Source organism: Paramisgurnus dabryanus, chromosome 22, assembly GCF_030506205.2.
Source record: "Paramisgurnus dabryanus chromosome 22, PD_genome_1.1, whole genome shotgun sequence".
In the NCBI taxonomy this organism is placed as follows: Eukaryota; Metazoa; Chordata; class Actinopteri; order Cypriniformes; family Cobitidae; genus Paramisgurnus; species Paramisgurnus dabryanus.
Window position 1 is genome coordinate 22,346,366 of NC_133358.1, and position 19,788 is coordinate 22,366,153.

At 37.2% G+C, this 19,788-nt stretch overlaps 2 protein-coding genes across 3 annotated transcripts in view; one reads left to right on the forward strand and one right to left on the reverse strand.

Annotated features, from left to right (window-relative positions):
- Nucleotides 1-8,093, reverse strand: part of rps6ka3b (ribosomal protein S6 kinase, polypeptide 3b) — a 48,121-nt gene extending 40,028 nt beyond the window's left edge. The window contains exons 1-3 of one of the 2 annotated variants that reach the window (XM_065258286.1): nucleotides 7,971-8,093; nucleotides 6,677-6,726; nucleotides 6,431-6,490 (exon numbers count right to left, since the gene is read on the reverse strand). In XM_065258286.1, coding sequence (XP_065114358.1) covers nucleotides 6,431-6,490; nucleotides 6,677-6,718 — 102 coding nt within the window. In that variant the 5' untranslated portion in view covers nucleotides 6,719-6,726; nucleotides 7,971-8,093. Of the gene's footprint in view, nucleotides 1-3,154; nucleotides 3,518-6,430; nucleotides 6,491-6,676; nucleotides 6,727-7,970 lie in introns of those variants that run through there. The other variant, XM_065258283.2, reaches the window with a different exon arrangement.
- ythdf3 (YTH N6-methyladenosine RNA binding protein F3) lies at nucleotides 8,061-18,369 on the forward strand. Its single transcript, XM_065258290.1, has 5 exons — nucleotides 8,061-8,201; nucleotides 9,026-9,050; nucleotides 10,255-10,334; nucleotides 10,614-12,272; nucleotides 16,861-18,369. Exons 1-5 carry the CDS (start codon nucleotides 8,178-8,180, stop codon nucleotides 16,882-16,884), a joined length of 1,812 nt encoding a protein of 603 aa, XP_065114362.1. The 5' UTR covers nucleotides 8,061-8,177; the 3' UTR covers nucleotides 16,885-18,369.
- The last annotated feature ends 1,419 nt before the right edge of the window (nucleotides 18,370-19,788 follow it).

Genomic DNA, 19,788 nt, shown 5'->3' on the forward strand with positions numbered 1-19,788 from the left:
CATGAACACTTGAAAAATATGTCTCAGGCACAGCTAGGCAAACTGTTGTAAATGCAATATAATGTGTTAACAGTCTGAGGTACACTGAACATTGTCTTGCGTGGTCAGACCTTTGACTAACAGCATAAGGACCAGACCACACTGCAGCTTATTTCTGGCCAAGAACCGCCAACTTAGATGGGAAGAGGCCGTCTTAATTGATGATGTCAAGCAAAAAACACACAGATGCTGCAGACACTTTAAAAATTATAAATAAATAAAAACTATAAAAAAACAGACACTATGTGTGTTGCGGTAAGCAACCTGATTACATCTACATGTATGCATTTGGCTTACAATGTCTTATAAGGCAGGGCTCAACATAAAGGACTGCCCGGTGGCCCGAGGCATGCATGAGAGAAGTTCGGGCCAGTTAATCACCCTCAGTCACTAAAATATGTTTTTATCAATATATATTATTTAATATCATGGAAGCAGACATTTACTTGGGTAAAACAAGATGAAAGAAACAATGCAATATTTTGCACAATTTGCTGTCAGTTTACAGGTAAAGCAAAAAAGTCGGGAGCCTTTTTTCGTTGGAACATGTCTGTTGTATATGTATACAATTATATTTGACTTTTGAATTATTGTTTTTAAATATGTGACACTGACATTTTTTATTGGGGCCAGTGAAAATTTTGGGGGGCCAGTATAGATTTTTGCGTTGAGCCCTGTAAGGTATATATTTTATCACTATGTGTGTTCCCTGGTATCATCTGGAACATTTTGTGCTACTAATGCAATGATTTACCACTGAACACTTAGTTTAAGTGCTATTTTTGCATGCATTATGTATCATGAGTCAAGATCAGAGATCAGACTAAAGGCCGTGGCAGTAGTACGTACTAGACCATTTTTCGGATATGGCTGCAAATATGGGCGAGGATTGCTTCGTCCATCTTTACTTTTCAGTTGACAGGTCACGCTGTGACAATGTACCAGTTTTTTACTGGTCACATGTCTCCAAGTGAAACGAATTCACAGGTCAGAGTTCACCAGACTTAAACTTTGGTACGTACATAGCAAAATGCAAAAAAACTTCGCATGAGCTTGCATTTCCGGTCTGATGCATTTGCATGCATATGAATAGAAGTCAATGGAACGAAAAGTGTAGTGTGACCACCCCTTAAAGGGACACTGCACTTTTTTGGAAAATATGCTCATTTTCCAGCTCCACTAGAGTTAAAGATTAGATTTTTACCAATTTGGCGGTACCACTTTTACCATAGCTTAGCATAATCCATTGAATCTGATTAGACCATAAGCATCACGCTCAAAAATGACCAAAGAGTTTCGATATTTTCCCTTTTTTAAACTTGACTCTTCTGTAGCTACATCGTGTACTAAGACCGACGGAAAATTCAGTGTTGCGATTTTCTAGGCAGATATGGCAAGGAACTATACTCTCATTCCGGAGTAATAACCAAGGACTTTGCTGCCGTATCATGGCTGCATCAGGCGCAATGATATTACGCAGTGCCCGAAAAAATAGTCCCCTGCTATTGAAAGTTACCAAGAGGACTTTTTTCAGGCGCCTGCTGCAGCTATGGTACGGCAGCAAAAGTGGTACTGCCAGACCCGGAGATTGGCTGAATGGATTCCAAAACTGTGAAAATCAAATGTTTAACTTTAGGGGAGCTGGAAAATGACCCTATTTTCAAAAAAAGTGAAGTGTCCCTTTAAGACTACACTAACTATATGCACAGTTTTCAGGAATTATGTAGCTTAAGCCTTACTACAGCAGACAAACACTCATGCCAGTATAAATGATGCTTCTCTGCACCAAATTACAGTGGTGGAATGTCTGGTTAGACAGGGCCAGCACACTGTCATTGACTGTTTAGGGTTAATTAGTCAGGGTGGGGGATTCAGACAGACCGATCTGTCACTGCACAGGAGTGAAACTGACAGATAACCCATGATTATCTGCTGGCTTCATGAGATCACTGTGTTACGGGCCTGCCTCTCATTCGTCCCCGCAATAATAATAACATCTCGACAGCTTTTATGGCATACTTTATCACATTTAGATCAATGGGGTTTTCATGAGCTGTAATGTCTGAATATTGTTTCATTTTAGAATATATGACGGAGAAGTCTGGAGCGCATTTGAGTGTTTCGCTGGATACACTTGAAGTCGTCTGTGTGACAGGTTTATCAACCTGTCCTAGATTGGTTACATATTTAAACGTTTACGTATCTGGAAGATCCTTTATTGCAAAGTGACTTGCAGTGCATTCATGGCATACATGCTATTTGTATGTGTTCCCTGAGAATCAATGATTTTTGCACTGCTCACACAATGCTCTACCCGTTTAGCTACAGTAACAGTTATAAGGTCGAGGTTAAGGTTAATAGATTTAGTAAAAAATCTTATGTAATCTCTATGAGAACAAATTGCTATGTCTATATAAAGGCATAATTATCCATTGCCTAAAAATCTTATAAAAACCCAAGCACAAAACTGTTCAGCAAGCAGTCATAATTTCTACAGTCCATAATGAAAATACACAGACTTCCAAGAAATATTTTAAATTATCTTTTTTTTTATTCCAGCTCCAAACGACTTAAATCTCTGTGCTGATGACTCAAACATTATTCATAACTAACAAATGTAAAAACTCTTTTAAATGAATTATTCAGCAATGATGTGACACTGTAACATTCACATAAATAAATCAAGCCTTACTTCATCATCAAACTGTCATCATCGTCGTCACAGTACGGGTATGAATCACAGGCTGGAAGATTTTTACCCACTGTCTGATGCACACAAGCTTTTGTTTTATTAAAACTTCAGTCTTTAATAATAAATCAGACTGATCTAGGAAAATTGATGAGCTATTTGTAAAGTACTATTGTTAACACCACAACATGGCTTAAATTTAAAAGGCCTTTGGAGACAGGATCATTTTAAAAGCATTTATGCACAGCCATAACACAGGTCATGCTCTTTACAAGGGTAATCCCCTAGAATCGGATATACAGATTAAGATCTGGAACAGGTTGTACTCTAGGAGACGACAGAAACGATCTTTAAAAGTAAAACTGAGGCTTTTGTTCTCATCACAGTCTGTTATTGAAGTGTAACGTTACACTGAAGAAGACTCACCTCGCTCGCCGCGCTGCCAATTGCCATCTTCCGCCAAGGGTCAACTAGTTGTGCCAGTGGCATCTTCACTCTTTGGGGATTCACTTTTGCGGATGCACAACGATTCAGAGCTAAGTAACTTCGTATATATCGCGCACGTTTGTTCGCGCGATCTTGACACGGAGCGGTAAAGCTGGCAACCCGAGGCTCGTGCGCGCAACGCATCCAAATACGCCGCCACCTTTTCCTCCACTCACATCTGTCAGTCAACGCGGCGTTTCCATAGAAATACAATGACCGTGCCCCTGATCTTACGCCAGTCGCCCTCTCTCTCTACCCTCCCGTCGATAGAAAAAACACGTTCACGCTCTATTCACTTCCGCTTCTCGCTGTATGGCGCACCGGATTGGGTAAGCTTCCTGTCAGTCATATGTGTAGGGCGGGACTGAAGATGTGGCGCTCACAGACGGACAGGTACAAGCATAGTGAGCAATATGTGTGCTTTTATGTATTCATAAATATTTAAACATATTTATTTTAGTTTATTTATTTAATTTATTTATCTTTTAAAACTGTTATGTGTCTAAGGTCCTGTTTTTTTTTTTATTGTAAACTGAATACCATAATTGTAATATTTTCTTAATTCATAATAAAAAGTGATTTTCTGACCTAAGCTATAGTCTAGAGTTAACATCTTGCCCATCAATAATAAAGGCATTTGCTTAAAATAATATATATTATATATCGGAGGTATAAGAATCGTATGATTGGGAGCTAATACAGTAATAAATATTACATTTAGGAGATGACGTAATAGAAGCATCAATGTTCCTACAAATGTTCCTCGGATAAAAACATTCATCGGATAAACCTCTGTATTTTGCACTATGTTCTAAAAAAAAAAAAATGATATCGAGATTTTAAAATCCAGCTTGTGATGAAATGACGGTGGACAGTGCGACATCTGCTGGTGAGGGAATGTATGGTCATTTCTGTCGTGTGTTACGTATATGTTTAAAAAAACAGATAATAATATAAGTCGAACGATTTGATATTTAGATCATTGTTTATATATTGATAAAAATTGCAAAAGTAGTCGAATAACTCAACACTACATTTCATAACACTTACTGTGTAAGCTTCAAGCTATTTAATGTAAAGGTGCAAATGTGCTGCCTAATATACATTTCAAAAGCTTTAGATGATTTTAGTTTCTAGCAGCAAATGCCAATTTTAAATAACTAGAACAATTAGCATTACTGTATTTAATACTTACATAATTCTCAAAATTAAAAAAGAACACATGAATAACAGCAGTAAATGATGGCGATGTACAGGACATAACAGTATGGATAACACAAGTTTGTTCCCTGTGCTTTGTGTGTGTGTACGTTTGTAACAGACTTTTATGGAATGCATTTTAGGGAATAAAGTGAATAATAGCATTGTTGTCTTGGCTGGATGTGATCCTAGAACTTGACTCTTTAGCTGATATATTTCAGTCTTGTCCAGGGATTGGTGCATCTGACCTGTATGGTTAGATCATTACAAAATATGTGGTTGTAGATCTTTGAGAGGGGTCAGGGGTGGAAAACTGTGCAGCCTTCTCTGCATTCTGTCAATGTTCCAAATTTCCAACTTTTGGACTTGTTTATTTAAAATCACTATAATGCATATAAGGTCTCTTGTTGCTCATTACTTTACAATGTATTGACATAAATGATTGACTAGGCTCTACTTGTGAAATGAAAGGTGCATAATTTAAAAACCAAAGACAAATGATAATGCTTCCCATAGTGTGTGAAGACTATGGGCTCTATCTTACACCCGGCGCAATGCAGCGCAATGCGCGACGCAAGTGTCTTTCGCTAGTTTCCACCCTAATTTTCACGTTTAGCGCCGCGTTGTTTAAATAGCAAATGCATTTGCGCCCCCTTTTGCGCCCATGGGCGTTCTGGTCTAAAAACGAGGTGTGTTCAGGCGCATTGTTGGCGCGTTGCTATTTTGAGGCAACTAAAATAGACTACGCCATTGACCAACAAAAACCTGGTCTAAAGTCTAAAGTCAATGGCGCAATGTGTTTTATGTTATTTAAAGAGCGCATTAGTAAAATGCGCCTATAAACGGGAGGACAACGCAGGTTTGCTTATCACAAAGTACATGAATGCGCAGCAGCACAAAAATGCTTTTAAATATGAAAGATTAAAGGATTGAATGTAAAAGATTATTATTGAGTCTCTTGGACATAAATGAGGACTAATTGTGAGACGTTAGAAGGCGCAAAGAGTTGCTTCAGCTGCTGCCTGGTAAGTAAATAAATGCTTTGCTTTAAACAAATGCATCTGTTTTTAAATGTTTTTTTAATGCTACCTCACGGATTTATTGTATATGATGACTCTGTACCTGTGGATATGGTGAGATGAGAAACATTTTTAAGAAATGCTTAAAAAAACTCTTTGCTAAAAAACCGCTGTCCAAAGTGCTGAAACGTGAGGAGAGCCGTTTGTAAATTCTTTATCTCCTGTTTGTTACAAATAAAGTATTTTTAGAGTACAAACCTTATCTTACATACTTGTAAATTATGTTTTGATGATATTGGATAGCCATACATTTAAAGCAATTACAAGCCTGCTTTTTTACTTCCATGACTAAAAGAAAACGGGTTTTAAAAGTTTTTAATAAAAAAATAACAATTTCAATACAAGTGGAAAAACAACATAATTATTTAACATTAATCTTAAACTGGGGATCTTCTTCCTCCGCTTAGTTTTTCAGTTTACAAAGTTCGTCATCTAAATAGGGATTAGACATAGCGCCAGCGCAACTTGCCTTTAAAGGGGATGAGAGCTGAGTCTCTCATTGGTTTACTGCATGTTACGCCCAAAATACTCCCATTACAACAGGACCAACCCTTTTCGACCATGCGCTCGGCGCACAAACCATTTTTCCCGTCGTTAAATTAGCAAAAGTGGATTCGTACACGCCCATTTAGACGTTGCGCTGTGCGCTTTAGACAATGCGCTTAGATCGTTAAAATAGGGCCCTTTACCGTAATCTCTTCCACACATTGATCATCCAGTCTGTCAGACAATTGATGGGTCACTTTTACTGTGACCTTGAATGAGAAAGGAACTGGTTGACAATGTACAGGGAACAATGAGGTTACTGTTAAGAAGTGGGAACTAGATAAGCTTGATATTGCCTGGAGAAGAAACATGATGCCGGGGGGCCTGTAGATGAGGATATGGTTTTAAATGAAATGAACAGGGTTGAGAAAAAGTTAAAGGCCAACCTCACCTGACCGCTCATGCTGTGCCCATGGTAACAATATGTCTGGAACTCCATTAGTATAGCACTCTGGGGCAAACATACCAGTAGTGTGTCAAACATTTACCCACAGACCGGATCTCCCAAAATGATGTCTGTTTTCAACACAATTTTGCTAAAATCTGATTATACAACATACTGTTAAACACCAAATAAGTGTAATTCTACTTTTCAGTAAATTTTAATAATTTCAGTAAAAAAAAAACACAAATTTACCTCTTCAGATCTGAGAACTTCTTTCTCACAGAGAACATCCATACATCCACCTGGAAATCACAAGAACAATTCATACAGGATGACAAATGTACAACAATGGGTAAAGGTGGCAGAAGGTAGATATTCATAACAGCTAATGTATGCAATTACCATCAGACTAAGAATTAAATCGAGTATTAAGGTTATGTCTCATAATCTAATTAAAAGTCTAAAGTCTAAAGATTTTAGTCATTGATTTCACATTTCTTTCAATCTTTTACTTTTCACTGAATATTTTCTTTACATTATGTTGGATGATTTTATGTAGAGAACAGTAAATCACAAAAAAAGGAAGATTTTTTCACAATTATTATATTTCATCACCTCTCCATCATAAAGGTGACACATAGCTCATATGATCTGCTTGTAATGCTGATCCGCTTTTAGTTCTATTTGTGTCCTGGTTTAAATTATGCGTAGTGCCTATTTTTAAGTCCATACTTCAATTTGGGAAACTTTGACATTAACAGGACTTTTATTTTGGTGACTTATAAACAGCGTCATCTACGGGAAAGGCATAGGTATTTTCCCAGTAGACAAGAAGCGCCACCAGGTGATGAACAGTTAAACCAAAATGCTGTTTTTCATTTTTAAAAGAATGCAGAAATCGGTATGATTCAAATGTTAATTCACTCTCCCCTATTTACGTTCCATCATATACTATTTATTTCTCGATATATAATTTTAAGTAGCCTATAGATAAAGATGACAACTAGCAATGTTTTTGTTTGCAAAACGAGGTCATAAACCGTTAACAATATATGTGCTATTAAACTATACAAAGTATGAGAGTTTTTTTTTTATATAAAAGAAACAAAGAAACATTTTATTGTAATGTTGTTACTTGAACAACTTATTTATCTTATAACAACACATTACAAATAACAAGATGTTTAAAAGTTAACTAGTTAGGGTTATTATACTGTAAAATTATCATTAAGCTTAACTTTAATTTGGACTGAAAATGCAATAATGAAAAAATAATAATATTAAATCGTCTTTGAATGGTTTTTATTTATTTTAAAGGTATCTGTTTTAAATTACGATTATGTTATCATGTAACAACAAAAAACAAGTAAGTTAACAGTTACATTTATTTCTTGATAAGCCAAGCGCGCGCCTTCTCTCTTGACGTCACCGGCGGAAGGTCAACGCTCAAACGGAAGTGACAGTCAGAGCCCATCCGCCATTGTGGAGCAGAGCAGGGTAATTTTCTCTTCAAATATTACACAGGGTGTGAATGTTTTTTACTAACCTAAGCACGACACACCGTCACCGACCTCCACAGCCGTTTGACATTCACCGTCTCCGCCGCCCGAGAAATCCGCTGTCGATCGTTTGAGACCGGGCAAGGAGATCAACGTCTGTGATTATAGGGCCAACCGGAGAGAGCAGAAATAACGTGAGGTAGCAGGAGAGACCGTGGACAGTCATAACATCGATCAGATCGGGCTCCTAGAGGATGTCTGCGACAACTGTCGATCAGGTACACAAGTCCGACGCTCTTTTATGTACACCACACTTAAACGTGATGGTGTGTATGCACATACTGAGGCTGTGTCTCAAAACCTAGTGAGCTGCCTACCTAGACAACATTTTTGGAAATTATAGGAGCGTTTAAAACGGTCAAGCTAACATCAAAAGTTACTTAACGAACGTGTCATATGCGTCTATGACGCCCAAATATTCTGTCTAAGTAGACAGCTCGGTAGGTTTTCATGTATCCTATAAATCTGATAATGTCTTGTATATTTGATACCCGTTCCTGTTGGGCAGCATCACTGGCCATTTATCTCTAATCATGTCATACAGTGTAAAGTTAATCATGTAACTGAATACATCTTGTAAATTTAGTAGATGCCCACAAATGCTGCCTAGTAAGGCAGCTTGTTAGGTTTTGAGACACAACCAGTGTTGCCCATAAACCTGAGAAAGCCTTTGATAGCTGTTTCTGGTGGGCAGAATCATTGGTCAGTCATCTCTGATGATGTCATGCAGTCCAGTCATCACGCACAGTTAGTAGATGCCCACAAATGCCGCCTAGTAAAAAGGCAGCTCACTAGGTTTAGAGACACAGCCGGTGTATCCTTTGAAGATGAGAGATTTTGATAGCTGGTGGCCACGCATCCTTGATTATGTTATGAAGTCCTTACCCTGAAGTCTTTGTTAAATGTTATAGACATAGGCAGAAAAGAAAATGTAATTCTATATGCATCAGTCCAGTTAAACTGATGAAGCTTGTTTTGCTTTGTTCATATTGTGCATTTTCTCTCTTTGACATCTGATCGCACACTTTGAACACAACATCAGAGACCTAAAGGACAAGGAAACAAAGGTATGTGTTGATTTTTTTTTTTAGGCATGTCCACTTCTAAGAAGGTTCTGTCTTATGTCAGTGTTTTAACCTTTGGAAAGCATGTTTCTTGAATGATTAGTTAAGGATACATAAAGTCTCTTTAACTGTGTCACTAACATCAGTGGATTCAAGGATAGAGTGTTCATGATAAATGGATAAAAAATTGTATGTATATATAATTGATAAAGTTGTTATAAAATTGCAGGTACATTTGATGACCAAAAGTAATTATTTTTTCTGCTCTTTTCAAATGGATATATATTTAATTATCTTAATAATTGTGTAGACTAATTGTTGTGGATCATAGTATGTTACAGGCCATACCAATATAACATTTCTTATATAAATTGTGTGTTATTGCTGATTATGCACCTGCAATTATATAATCGCCTATATGCTGGGTCAGGATTACTATTTAATGTACTAATTATTTTTGCATGTGTAATTAAAGGAAAACACCACAGTTTTTCAATATTTTACTATGTTCTTACCTCAAACTACACTAGTCAACATTGGAAGTGGATCAAAACGTTTAATAAAAGTTTACATAGAACCAATACCTAATACCCATTCTTGTCGCAGGACAACTTTGACAAACATTTTTGATCCACTTCAAATGTTGACTAGTATAGATTAATTAATACATCCTTTTCAATGCATGCTTTTTGTACAGCCTTCTTGAATGTGTTAGCATGTAGCCTAGCCCCATTCATTTCTGTGGCTCCAAACAAAAGTTTTATTTTGTGCCACCATACTTGCTCGTGTACTATACTACTTATGTAACAGTCTTTAAATAGGGAAAACATGGAAGTGTTTGGTGGCTTCTAAATTCATTCCTGTTTGGAGCCAGAGGAGTGAATGGGGCTAGGCTAAATGCTAACACAATTATGATGCATTGTATAAAGATTAAAAGTGCACGCATTGAAGTTGAGGTAAAAACATAGTAAAATATTAAAAAACGGTGGTGTTTTCCTTTAAATATAATTTAATTTTTGAAGAAACCTTTTATACTTTTTTTTACAATAATGAACAAAATTACAAATTTTTTTACTTAAAATCATTGACATCATAGTGGATTGAAAAATATAAACTTCTAAGCTGCAACACTTTAAAGGCAGAGGGCAGTTTGCTGGTAAAATAAACTCATGGAGTTTCTGTCTTGCTTTGGTAATATTTTGTTTAGTGCAAAACGGTTCGATGCATCAGAAGGATGCTGTAAATGATGATGACTTTGACAATTACCTGAGCAGCCAGACAAATCAGGTGAGTTTCTTTCTGTTGTCACATTAAATGTCTATACCCTAAAAAAATAATAATATCAGTATTAATTATATTCTTTCATTTCAGTGTTATGCTGCTTTACAACAGACTATTTTATATATTAGATATTTTTATGTATTAATAACAGATGTAAATGAAACTTTGATTTGATATCTTTTTTACCACACATTTTAGATCCACTTTTAGACTTCTTGTTAAATCTTTAGTAGCCATTATTTGTTACATAATCATTACTGACTTCTCTTCATTTACCTCCAACAGAGTAATAGCTACCCACCAATGTCTGATCCTTACATGCCCAGCTATTATGCTCCCTCTATGGGATTCCCTTACTCTTTGGGAGAAGCTGCTTGGTCTACTGCAGGAGATCCCCCTATGCCCTACCTGACCACCTATGGACAGATGAGCAATGGTGAACATCACTTCATTCCTGATGGAGTCTTTAGCCAACCTGGTGCTTTAGGCAACACGCCCCCTTTTCTCAGTCAACATGGATTTAACTTCTTTCCTGGAAATGCAGACTTTTCCACCTGGGGCACCAGTGGTTCTCAGGGACAGTCTACACAGAGCTCTGCGTATAGCAGCAGCTATGGTTATCCCCCTAGCTCGCTGGGTCGGGCCATAGCCGATGGACAGGCGGGTTTTGGCAGTGACACGCAACTTAGTAAAGTTCCAGGGCTCAGTAGCATTGATCAGGGTATGGCCGGGCTCAAGCTTGGTTCCGACATGTCGGCTGTTACAAAAACGGTGGGGTCTCCTTTAGGAAGTACGGTGGGCATGAGCGGCATGGGTGCTAACAGCATGCCCCCCGTCAGCTCCACTGCTCCCAAGCCGGCGTCTTGGGCGGCAATCGCCAGGAAACCTGCAAAACCCCAGCCCAAGCTAAAGCCGAAGCCCAACATGGGTTTGGGAGGCGGTGCAACAATCCCTCCTCCGCCCATAAAGCATAACATGAACATTGGAACGTGGGAGGACAAAGGCTCCATTACCAAACCCCCTCTTGCTCAGCAGATGCTGGCCCCACAGCCGCTGATGCAGCAGCAACTCATGCCCCAGCCCCAACCCATGTTACAAAGTCCATTGCCTCCTCAACCCCAACACCAACAACTCCAGCTACAATCCCCACAGCACCCCCAGCAGCTGCCCCCAGGTCCTCACCACCACCACCATCATCATCACCATTCACAACCTGGTCCTCCCCAACCCCTACACCCACCTCAGCAGCAGAACCCACCACCCCAAAACCGCTGGGTGGCCCCTCGAAACAGAGGAACCGCCTTCAACCAGAACAGCGGAATGGAGAACTTTGGCCTTGGGACGGGAGTCCCCATGAGCTCATCGCCATCTTCCGGTGAGGTTCACCCTGTGTTGGAGAAACTGAAGGCCCTCAATAACTACAACCCTAAAGACTTTGACTGGAACTTGAAAAACGGACGGGTCTTTATTATCAAGAGCTACTCGGAGGATGACATCCATCGCTCCATTAAGTACTCCATCTGGTGCAGCACAGAGCATGGAAATAAGCGCCTGGATAGTGCCTACCGTTCGCTTGGTGCCAAAGGTCCGCTGTACCTGCTCTTTAGTGTCAACGGAAGTGGACACTTCTGCGGTGTGGCTGAAATGAAGTCGATTGTAGACTATAATGCCTACGCCGGCGTCTGGTCCCAGGATAAGTGGAAGGGCAAGTTCGAGGTGAAATGGGTCTTTGTCAAGGACGTGCCCAATAACCAGCTGAGGCACATTCGTTTAGAGAACAATGATAACAAGCCGGTCACCAACTCCAGGGACACTCAGGAAGTGCCCCTAGAGAAGGCAAAGCAAGTGCTTAAAATTATTGCGACTTTCAAGCATACCACCTCAATCTTTGATGATTTTGCACATTACGAAAAGCGTCAGGAGGAAGAGGAAGCCATGCGAAGGGTAAGTGCGGCTTTCTGCCACTCTTTATGATAGCAGAAAGCAGGCACTGCACCTCACCAATTTTTGTTTTTGTATATTCCCATTATAATAATGCTATTAGCATGTGCATCTGTTTAAAAAAAAAAATACATTTTTTAAGTACAGTCAGTCTTTTTTTTGGGATGTGGTAAACTTTTGTGATGTGATCTGTTTGTTTATAATGACATGACTTGCACATTTCCATTGTATTTCAATGAACCAGTTCATCAAAGTCTTAGCAGGTAGATATTACACAATTATTGTCTTTAAAAAATAAATTTCTACCATCTTTTGACAAATGACGTGTATTGAGCAATGACACCAGTCAGTGGCTCCGTTCAAACAGCAGGCAGATGTCTCATTAATAGATCTGACTTGCATCATTTCCCACCCAACACGAATAATTGATATCTGTGCCTATTCCCCTCTGCACCAGCTGCTTTGTCTTTGTTAGTTATGCTATGATTGATCAACATTTTCGTTTACATGATAATGATGGTGTACAGTTAGTCATAGACAGTTCAGAGCAAAACCAATTTTGTAACCAAAGTGACTTCCATAAAGGTATAGCGCATCTGAAATTGAATCGACAATAAACCTTTACAAAGTAGTTTATGTTCTGGAAAGGACTTTTTTTTTGGTCAATACCTCTATGGTTACAGGTGTAGTTTACAGCTGTTGTGACAACAATTATTAGACTTATATGAACAGAATAGTTCAAGTGTCATACCTGATAATGCAATTGATAATCCCACACAATATACTTCTATAAGACTCAGAAAAAAAGGTGTAAAAGTTGGCAATGAAAGGGGGTAACTTCTTAAAAAGTATATTTTTTTGTACATTAAGAGTGCATATTAGTGCCTCAAATGTACATATTGGTACCTCACAGGTACACATGGGTGATTCTCACGAAATCCAGACTCGAAAGGTGTCCAGCATCAGATTTTTTTTAAAGCCATTGAAGCCAATTTTTTGCACATATAAGATTAAAGTTTGAACTTAATATAAACATTATTTTTAGAGGATTTAAAAATGATTTCCTATAGAATTATTTACATTTTTTAGATTATCATTATGAAAAATTATCATTACCGCAACATGAAATTACATTAAATATATGCATTTACAAACTCATGTTTCGTAATGAGAACTAAAAAGTTGTCTAAGTACTATGTCAAACAAAATTTAAACTTTTATCTGGAGAGAAAAAATAAGAACTGCTTACCTGGTAGCCATCTGTAGTGTCATAGTCAATTATGTGCCTTTGTAAAATTTTTGCGGAGAATGAAAATGTTTTTCTTGGACACATTTATATTCCTTATTATTGTCTCTACATTTACCAATGATCACCAAATACCACATGTTTCTTTACTGTTAATGTTTTTAGTATTACACGCACTGAAGCTTTTTATTTTTTAGATTTTTTAATAATAAATATTTCCATGTCAAAGAACCCACATCCAGTCAGGGACACATTGCGGTAATAAAAATGTTCCCCTTTAATGTGGAAAATAAATTGGTTTGTATGATGTCATTTCAAATCATGTGCAAAATAGTACATGAAGAGATGTTTGTAACTGTATGCTTCTTATTTTGATACTCTTACTTTGCATTTACTATTTTATCAAAATGTTTCATGACACCTCATAAGTCTAATTTCGTGAGAATCACCCGCATATCTTGGTACGTACATATACATTTTTGGTACATATCATACACTTTACTGTATGAAGCACATGTATTAAAACGCACATGTATGACTTGTATTCAGATACATACGTGGGTAATATACAGTATAAACAATACAGTATAGCCACAATTGTGAAAGAGGCACTGGGATAAAAGTGTTTGTTTAGCACATAAATATAGTAAAAACAGCTTTTTAATCTGTGGATCATCTTCAACAGATCTGCCAATCTTTGGCAGATTTTATAGGAGACATATTTTTACTTTGTTGCATATTATATATATAAATATTACAAAAAATATAAAGGGTTATTCCACTTAAAAATGTTAAGTCAATTAATACTTTTATTTAACATGTGTTTTTTTATGGACAAAAAGTCAAGTTTGGAACAGTCAGTGGATAATCTATCCCTCTTTAAAGTGGTTTTTAATAAGTGGTAGTGTCATTTTTAAAAGTGCCTATTAATGCATGAATGCTTTTGTCAAGACTAGTAGACAACTGTGTTAGTCATTATTAATATTTCTCCCCCTCACCAACTGTTCATTTTGTTATTTTTACTAAACAGTCCAGTGTTTTCTAAAACACTTTTTAATATTAATATTATATAATAAAATATATTAAGTTTAATTAAGTTTACTGAAGCCTTATGGGCATACATGACTTTTATTTTGTTTGTAAAAGAATGCCTAGCATTACATGTATTGGGAATAGTTCATGATATAGCTTTTTATATGTCTGCTTTGTCTGTTAACGGGAATGGGAGGTAAGCATGAGATTTGCTTATATTAATGGAAAACACCACGTTTTTTAAAACTTTACCATGTTCTTACCTCAACTTAGACAAATGAATACATACCTATCTTTTTTCAATGCGTACACCTCGGGCGCATTAATATTGATGGAAGTTTAAAGGATAATTCCGGTATTTAACACTTTGAGTCTTATTTCTGGTTTGTTTTGGATGAAGAACAGTGATGGACACAGAAATTTTGACAATGGGCCGTGTCTTGACTTTTTGACTTGTTTAGAAGCATCTATTGACTGCTTCAGAATGGAAGTCAATGACCATGCACAAACATGTCATTAAAACAACACTTAACGTTCATTTTCAAAACTGTACTACTCACGGAGTGGTTCGTGTTGTTCGTTGATGATTAAAAGCAAATATATTGGCGCAATGTATGATTTCAATCCGTGTTATTTGCTATAGTGGAACTATTTTTTCAGATACCTCACAACCGCGTATATATTTCCGCCCTATATTTGAGTCTGAAGCGTCAGCACACTCCCGACCACTTGATGGCGACAACCACTTTGCCATACAAGTACGCTCGGTGTCTAGCGTATAGACAGTCACAATCGAGCTCAACTTCAAACTTAAGGCTGGTCACTGAGCCATCAAATATGGGAAAAAATTTCTTCTGAGAGAAACCGAGCGAAAAAACTACAACCACATGTAAACAGACCCATTTTCCCGGCGGCGGAGTGATATATCAGCGTAATGAGTCTTCCAAGAGAAGTCTATGGAATTTTACAAAATGCCAAATAAAATACGAAAGAAACTGTATTTCGCTACACAACTTGTTTTTAATCATCAACGAACAACACGAACCACTCGGTGAGTAGCACAGTTTTGAAAATGAACGTTAAGTGTTGTTTTAATGACATGTTTGTGCATGGTCATTGATTTCGATTCTGAAGCAGTCAAGAGACGCTTCTAAATGAGTCAAAAAGTCAAGACACGACCCATTGTCAAAATTTCAGTGTCCATCACTGTAGTTCATCCAAAACAAACCAGAAATGAAACTCAAAGTGTTAAATACCGGAATTATCCTTTAAGCGAGAGGGGGAGTAGTCAGGAGTGAAGATGTTACTGCGCGCCAAGGTTGATGTGCTGGAAACTGAGTGCTCTTCCACAATATAGTTCTACATATTTCTATAGTCCACCAGACTTACTCGTATAACTACTCATGTAACAGTCTTCAAATAGGGAAAACATGGAAGTGTTTGGGGGCTTCTAAATTCATCCCTGTTTGGATCCTAAGGAATGAATGGGGCTAGGCTAAATGCTAACACATTCACAACGCGCTGTACAAAGATTAAGTGCACACATTGACAAAAGATAGATATGTATTAATTCGTCTAAGTTGAGGTAAGAACATAGTAAAATATTTAAAAATGGTGGTGTTTTCCTTTAAGCAGAAACAGTCTCTCATTTTAATGTTGGGTTGTCAAGTAAAAACTCCTCAGGTCAGTACTTATGAGTAAACATTTTATTATTAACCAAGTGTAAATTGGTATTTAAAATGGACCAGCAAACTCATATATAACATACTTACAAATGCATTTATGATTTATGACAGATACTGAGAAGTATTTTAATCTAAAATGGTTGTAAATTTAGGGACCAAATAATTTGCCCATGTTTGGACATTTAAAGATTATGAACATAAACCACCAAGGTTTAGACAATTTCTGTCCCATTTGCTATGATCAAAAAGTGTTATACATTTTTAATCAGCCACTGGCCCACTGTTTTAAAACCACTAGCTGTTTCAACAGGTCACATACTGAACTCATTTTACTGTTACAAGCATAAATATGACATGCAGTTGTTAGACCCGCACCTTCAGTAAACTGGTGACATTTGAAACCTTGTTGTATACATGATGTATACATAAATGGTACATGTTAGAACAATTTTAGAGTACCGGTTGTGTGTTGGTTTAGAGGTAATGCATTATTCGGGACAATGCATGATCAAGATTATATTGCTTTCCTGAGCAGCTGATATGGAAACCACTTTAGTAAAGACTTAGATGTTGATAATAATGTTTTTGTTTATCCAATATCTAATTTTGTCTCTCTTTTTCTTTACAGGAGCGAAATAGAAATAAACAATAGGTTTACAGCGATCTCCCAGGTAGGACGTCAACACTAATGATGTAGAACCTTAAATATTGCATAACCTCAGAGGAAGAATGGGGTTCTGATGTATTTTCTGCTGAAGATGATGTATGAACACTTACCATAATAGTGGACTTCCCCGTGTCAACTTCTGATGGATCTGCCCTTTTGCTCAAGTCACGCACGAAACGGAAAGAAATCACTCACGTAAACTGTATCTTAAAGCACTTTCAGCCCTTCTAAAAGCTTCTACCAGTTCCCTTAACTATCAATGGACATCTGTTCGGTATTAACTGACTAACCAGTGTAGTTGGTTCTGAGGATTTCAAATGTATTTGTAGTCTTCTTGTTTTGTCTTTTTGTTTTGGTTCGTTTTTGTAAATCCTTCAATTTTAACACACTCAGAGGAGAAATGATTTGTCCATAGAAAGAAAACTCTTTACTTGAATCGAAGTGAAGCTGTAAAAGCGTGGACGAAGTTTTTGCGTCCCACCCAAGTCAGAATAATCACGTCCGTTTATTGTAGACTGACTCCACAGTAGCCCTTTCACCTTTGTGTATCAGCATATATTTCTGTGTACCAAAAGATGATAATATTATGCAGCTCGGTGAAGAATGACACAAGCCAATGCACATTTTGTTTTCTTTATCTTCCTGTCATTCAAAAAGTGCATTTGTCTTAGGAGAACCCTGTTCAACAACCTCTACGAAAGTCAGCGTTCTTGAGTTTTGATGTTCTGGAGAACCTATATGTACTGCATCTGCTGCTACTTGAAAATTTAGCAAGAACGTGACAGTTTTCTCCTATAGGTGACTCACTAGATAAAATAAACATTATCCATGTTTGGCGATCCCACGTTTTGAGTTTTTCCTTGAAGAATGTGCCGTTTAACCCTTATTTTAATGGCGTGAAACATTATCCGTATTGTCTAAATTCCTATTGCATGAGAACTTTTGGTTTTGCTGTTTGCAACTATATACTGAGCATTATTCTGAGGCCATGCAAATGAAACAATCTATTTAGGTCTTGATTATTTTGATTGAATGATAAAAGTAATATTATCGCTATGGCCTGACGTTACAGTCCAAATGTTACCTGCCGGGGTCCAGTGGCACAGTGTTGCTCCCCCATAAGATATACAAACATCTGTGAGTAATGCAAAGTAATTACAGTCTCTGCTATTTCCTGTTTGTTCACTGGAAGCTGCCTTCTCCACAAACCACATAACGCTGCTCTTGCTTCAGTAGGATGATGTGGGTAAGAACTGGACCCAGTGGGTTCAAGTTCTTCGATCGAAATCGACCAGACGACGGTTCTGCTGAGAAGAGACGCCTTTCACCCCTTCCTCTGTGTGCTTTGATTTAAGGCCGTGTTTGTATGGGTTACTGTAAATCAATGCTTCTTAATGATGCTGATGCTAATCGAGGTATGATGTGATTATTAATTGATTTGAAAAATAAATATAGATTTATTGAAACAGATTGCGAAAACTGTCTTGAATGTAGCAGTTTTAGTCAATGCATATCACAACATTTCAGTTTCTATGTAACAATATTTTAACTTCTGAGGATGAATCCGGATTGTTGTAAGTAAACTGTGCCTTTTAAAAGCAGCTCAATATGTTGTTAGAGGACATAATATGTTACTTACATTCTGATTTATTACTATCAAACAAAAATAAATAAATAAATGTGTATTTATACAGGTGTCACGTTAAGTGTTAAAAGTCACGTGTTTGATTTATTATTTATTTTGAGTCATCAAACTAACAGGCAGCCATTTGTATTCCACTGACTGACTGTATTTTATCAGCGTGTTATTTTACAGCAAAATCCAGTAGATGGCGCTATTGTCCACTGCATCTTCATTGGCTCACAGCTCAGGTTTTCTTTGTATTAAGTCCTTTGCATTGCCTAGTTTTTCTTTTACATTTAATATAACTTAAATCTCAATGTAGATTTTGAGAATCAAGACAGAAAATATACAATCTTTAAAATAAATATTATAAAAGGGTTCTTTGAATCTTCTTTAATCAGTTTATTCTCTGAACAAAAACAATCATAGGATATTTTTTTAAAAAGTGAGATTAATACATTGAAAGCTGAATAAGCTTTGTATTGATATATGGTTTGTTATGACAGGACAATATTTGGCAGAGATACAACTATTTAAATATCTGGAATATGAGGCTGCAAAAAAATCAAAATATTAAGAAAGTCACCTTTAAAGTTCTTAGCACTGCATCCACTCACAAAAATAAGTTTTAAGGTAGGACATTTACAAGATATCCTCATGGACCATGATCTTTAATATCCTATTTTTGTCCTAAAAGAAAAATCAACAATTTTGACCAATTTTTGGCTATGGCTACAAATATACCTGTGCTACTTAAGGTTTTGTGGTCCAGGTTTACATATTTGTTTTACCAAAAAGTTCTGCTCATGTTAAAAGTTATTTATGGAGCCATAGAGCAAAAACAAATAGTAAATTTATATATATATATATCACTTTGAAAATGGCTAGGTTATTTTTAACCCTTGCTGGGTTGTTGTTATGTAACCGGTTATAATAACCCAGCAGTTGGATCAAGTTTAACCTAGCGGTGTGTTCAATCCAATATTTACCAAGCCTGGGTTAAAATAACCCTGCCATTTTTAGAGTGAGGGTAAATTCAGGCAGGGCTGGCCTTAGCTTTTTGGGGGCCCTAAGCATATTTCATAATGAGGCCCCCATCATCCAATGTTAATTCAGCACCCTCTTCTTCCGCTTCTCTGCGCCAGACTGATAGTGTCATCTGTTCATTACAATCAGGTCGAGTCCACAAGGACACGGGTATTTTAATAACCGTGACTTTTTTACGCTGTTCGTTCACACAGAAACGCAGTATCAGGGCACTGAAA

Coding starts and splice junctions, on each gene's coding strand:
- ythdf3 (XM_065258290.1), top strand. CDS start 8,178: ATGTCTGCGACAACTGTCGATCAG. Junction 8,202..9,025: donor CTGCGACAACTGTCGATCAG/GTACACAAGTCC, acceptor ACACAACATCAG/AGACCTAAAGGACAAGGAAA. Junction 12,273..16,860: donor AAGAGGAAGCCATGCGAAGG/GTAAGTGCGGCT, acceptor TTTTCTTTACAG/GAGCGAAATAGAAATAAACA.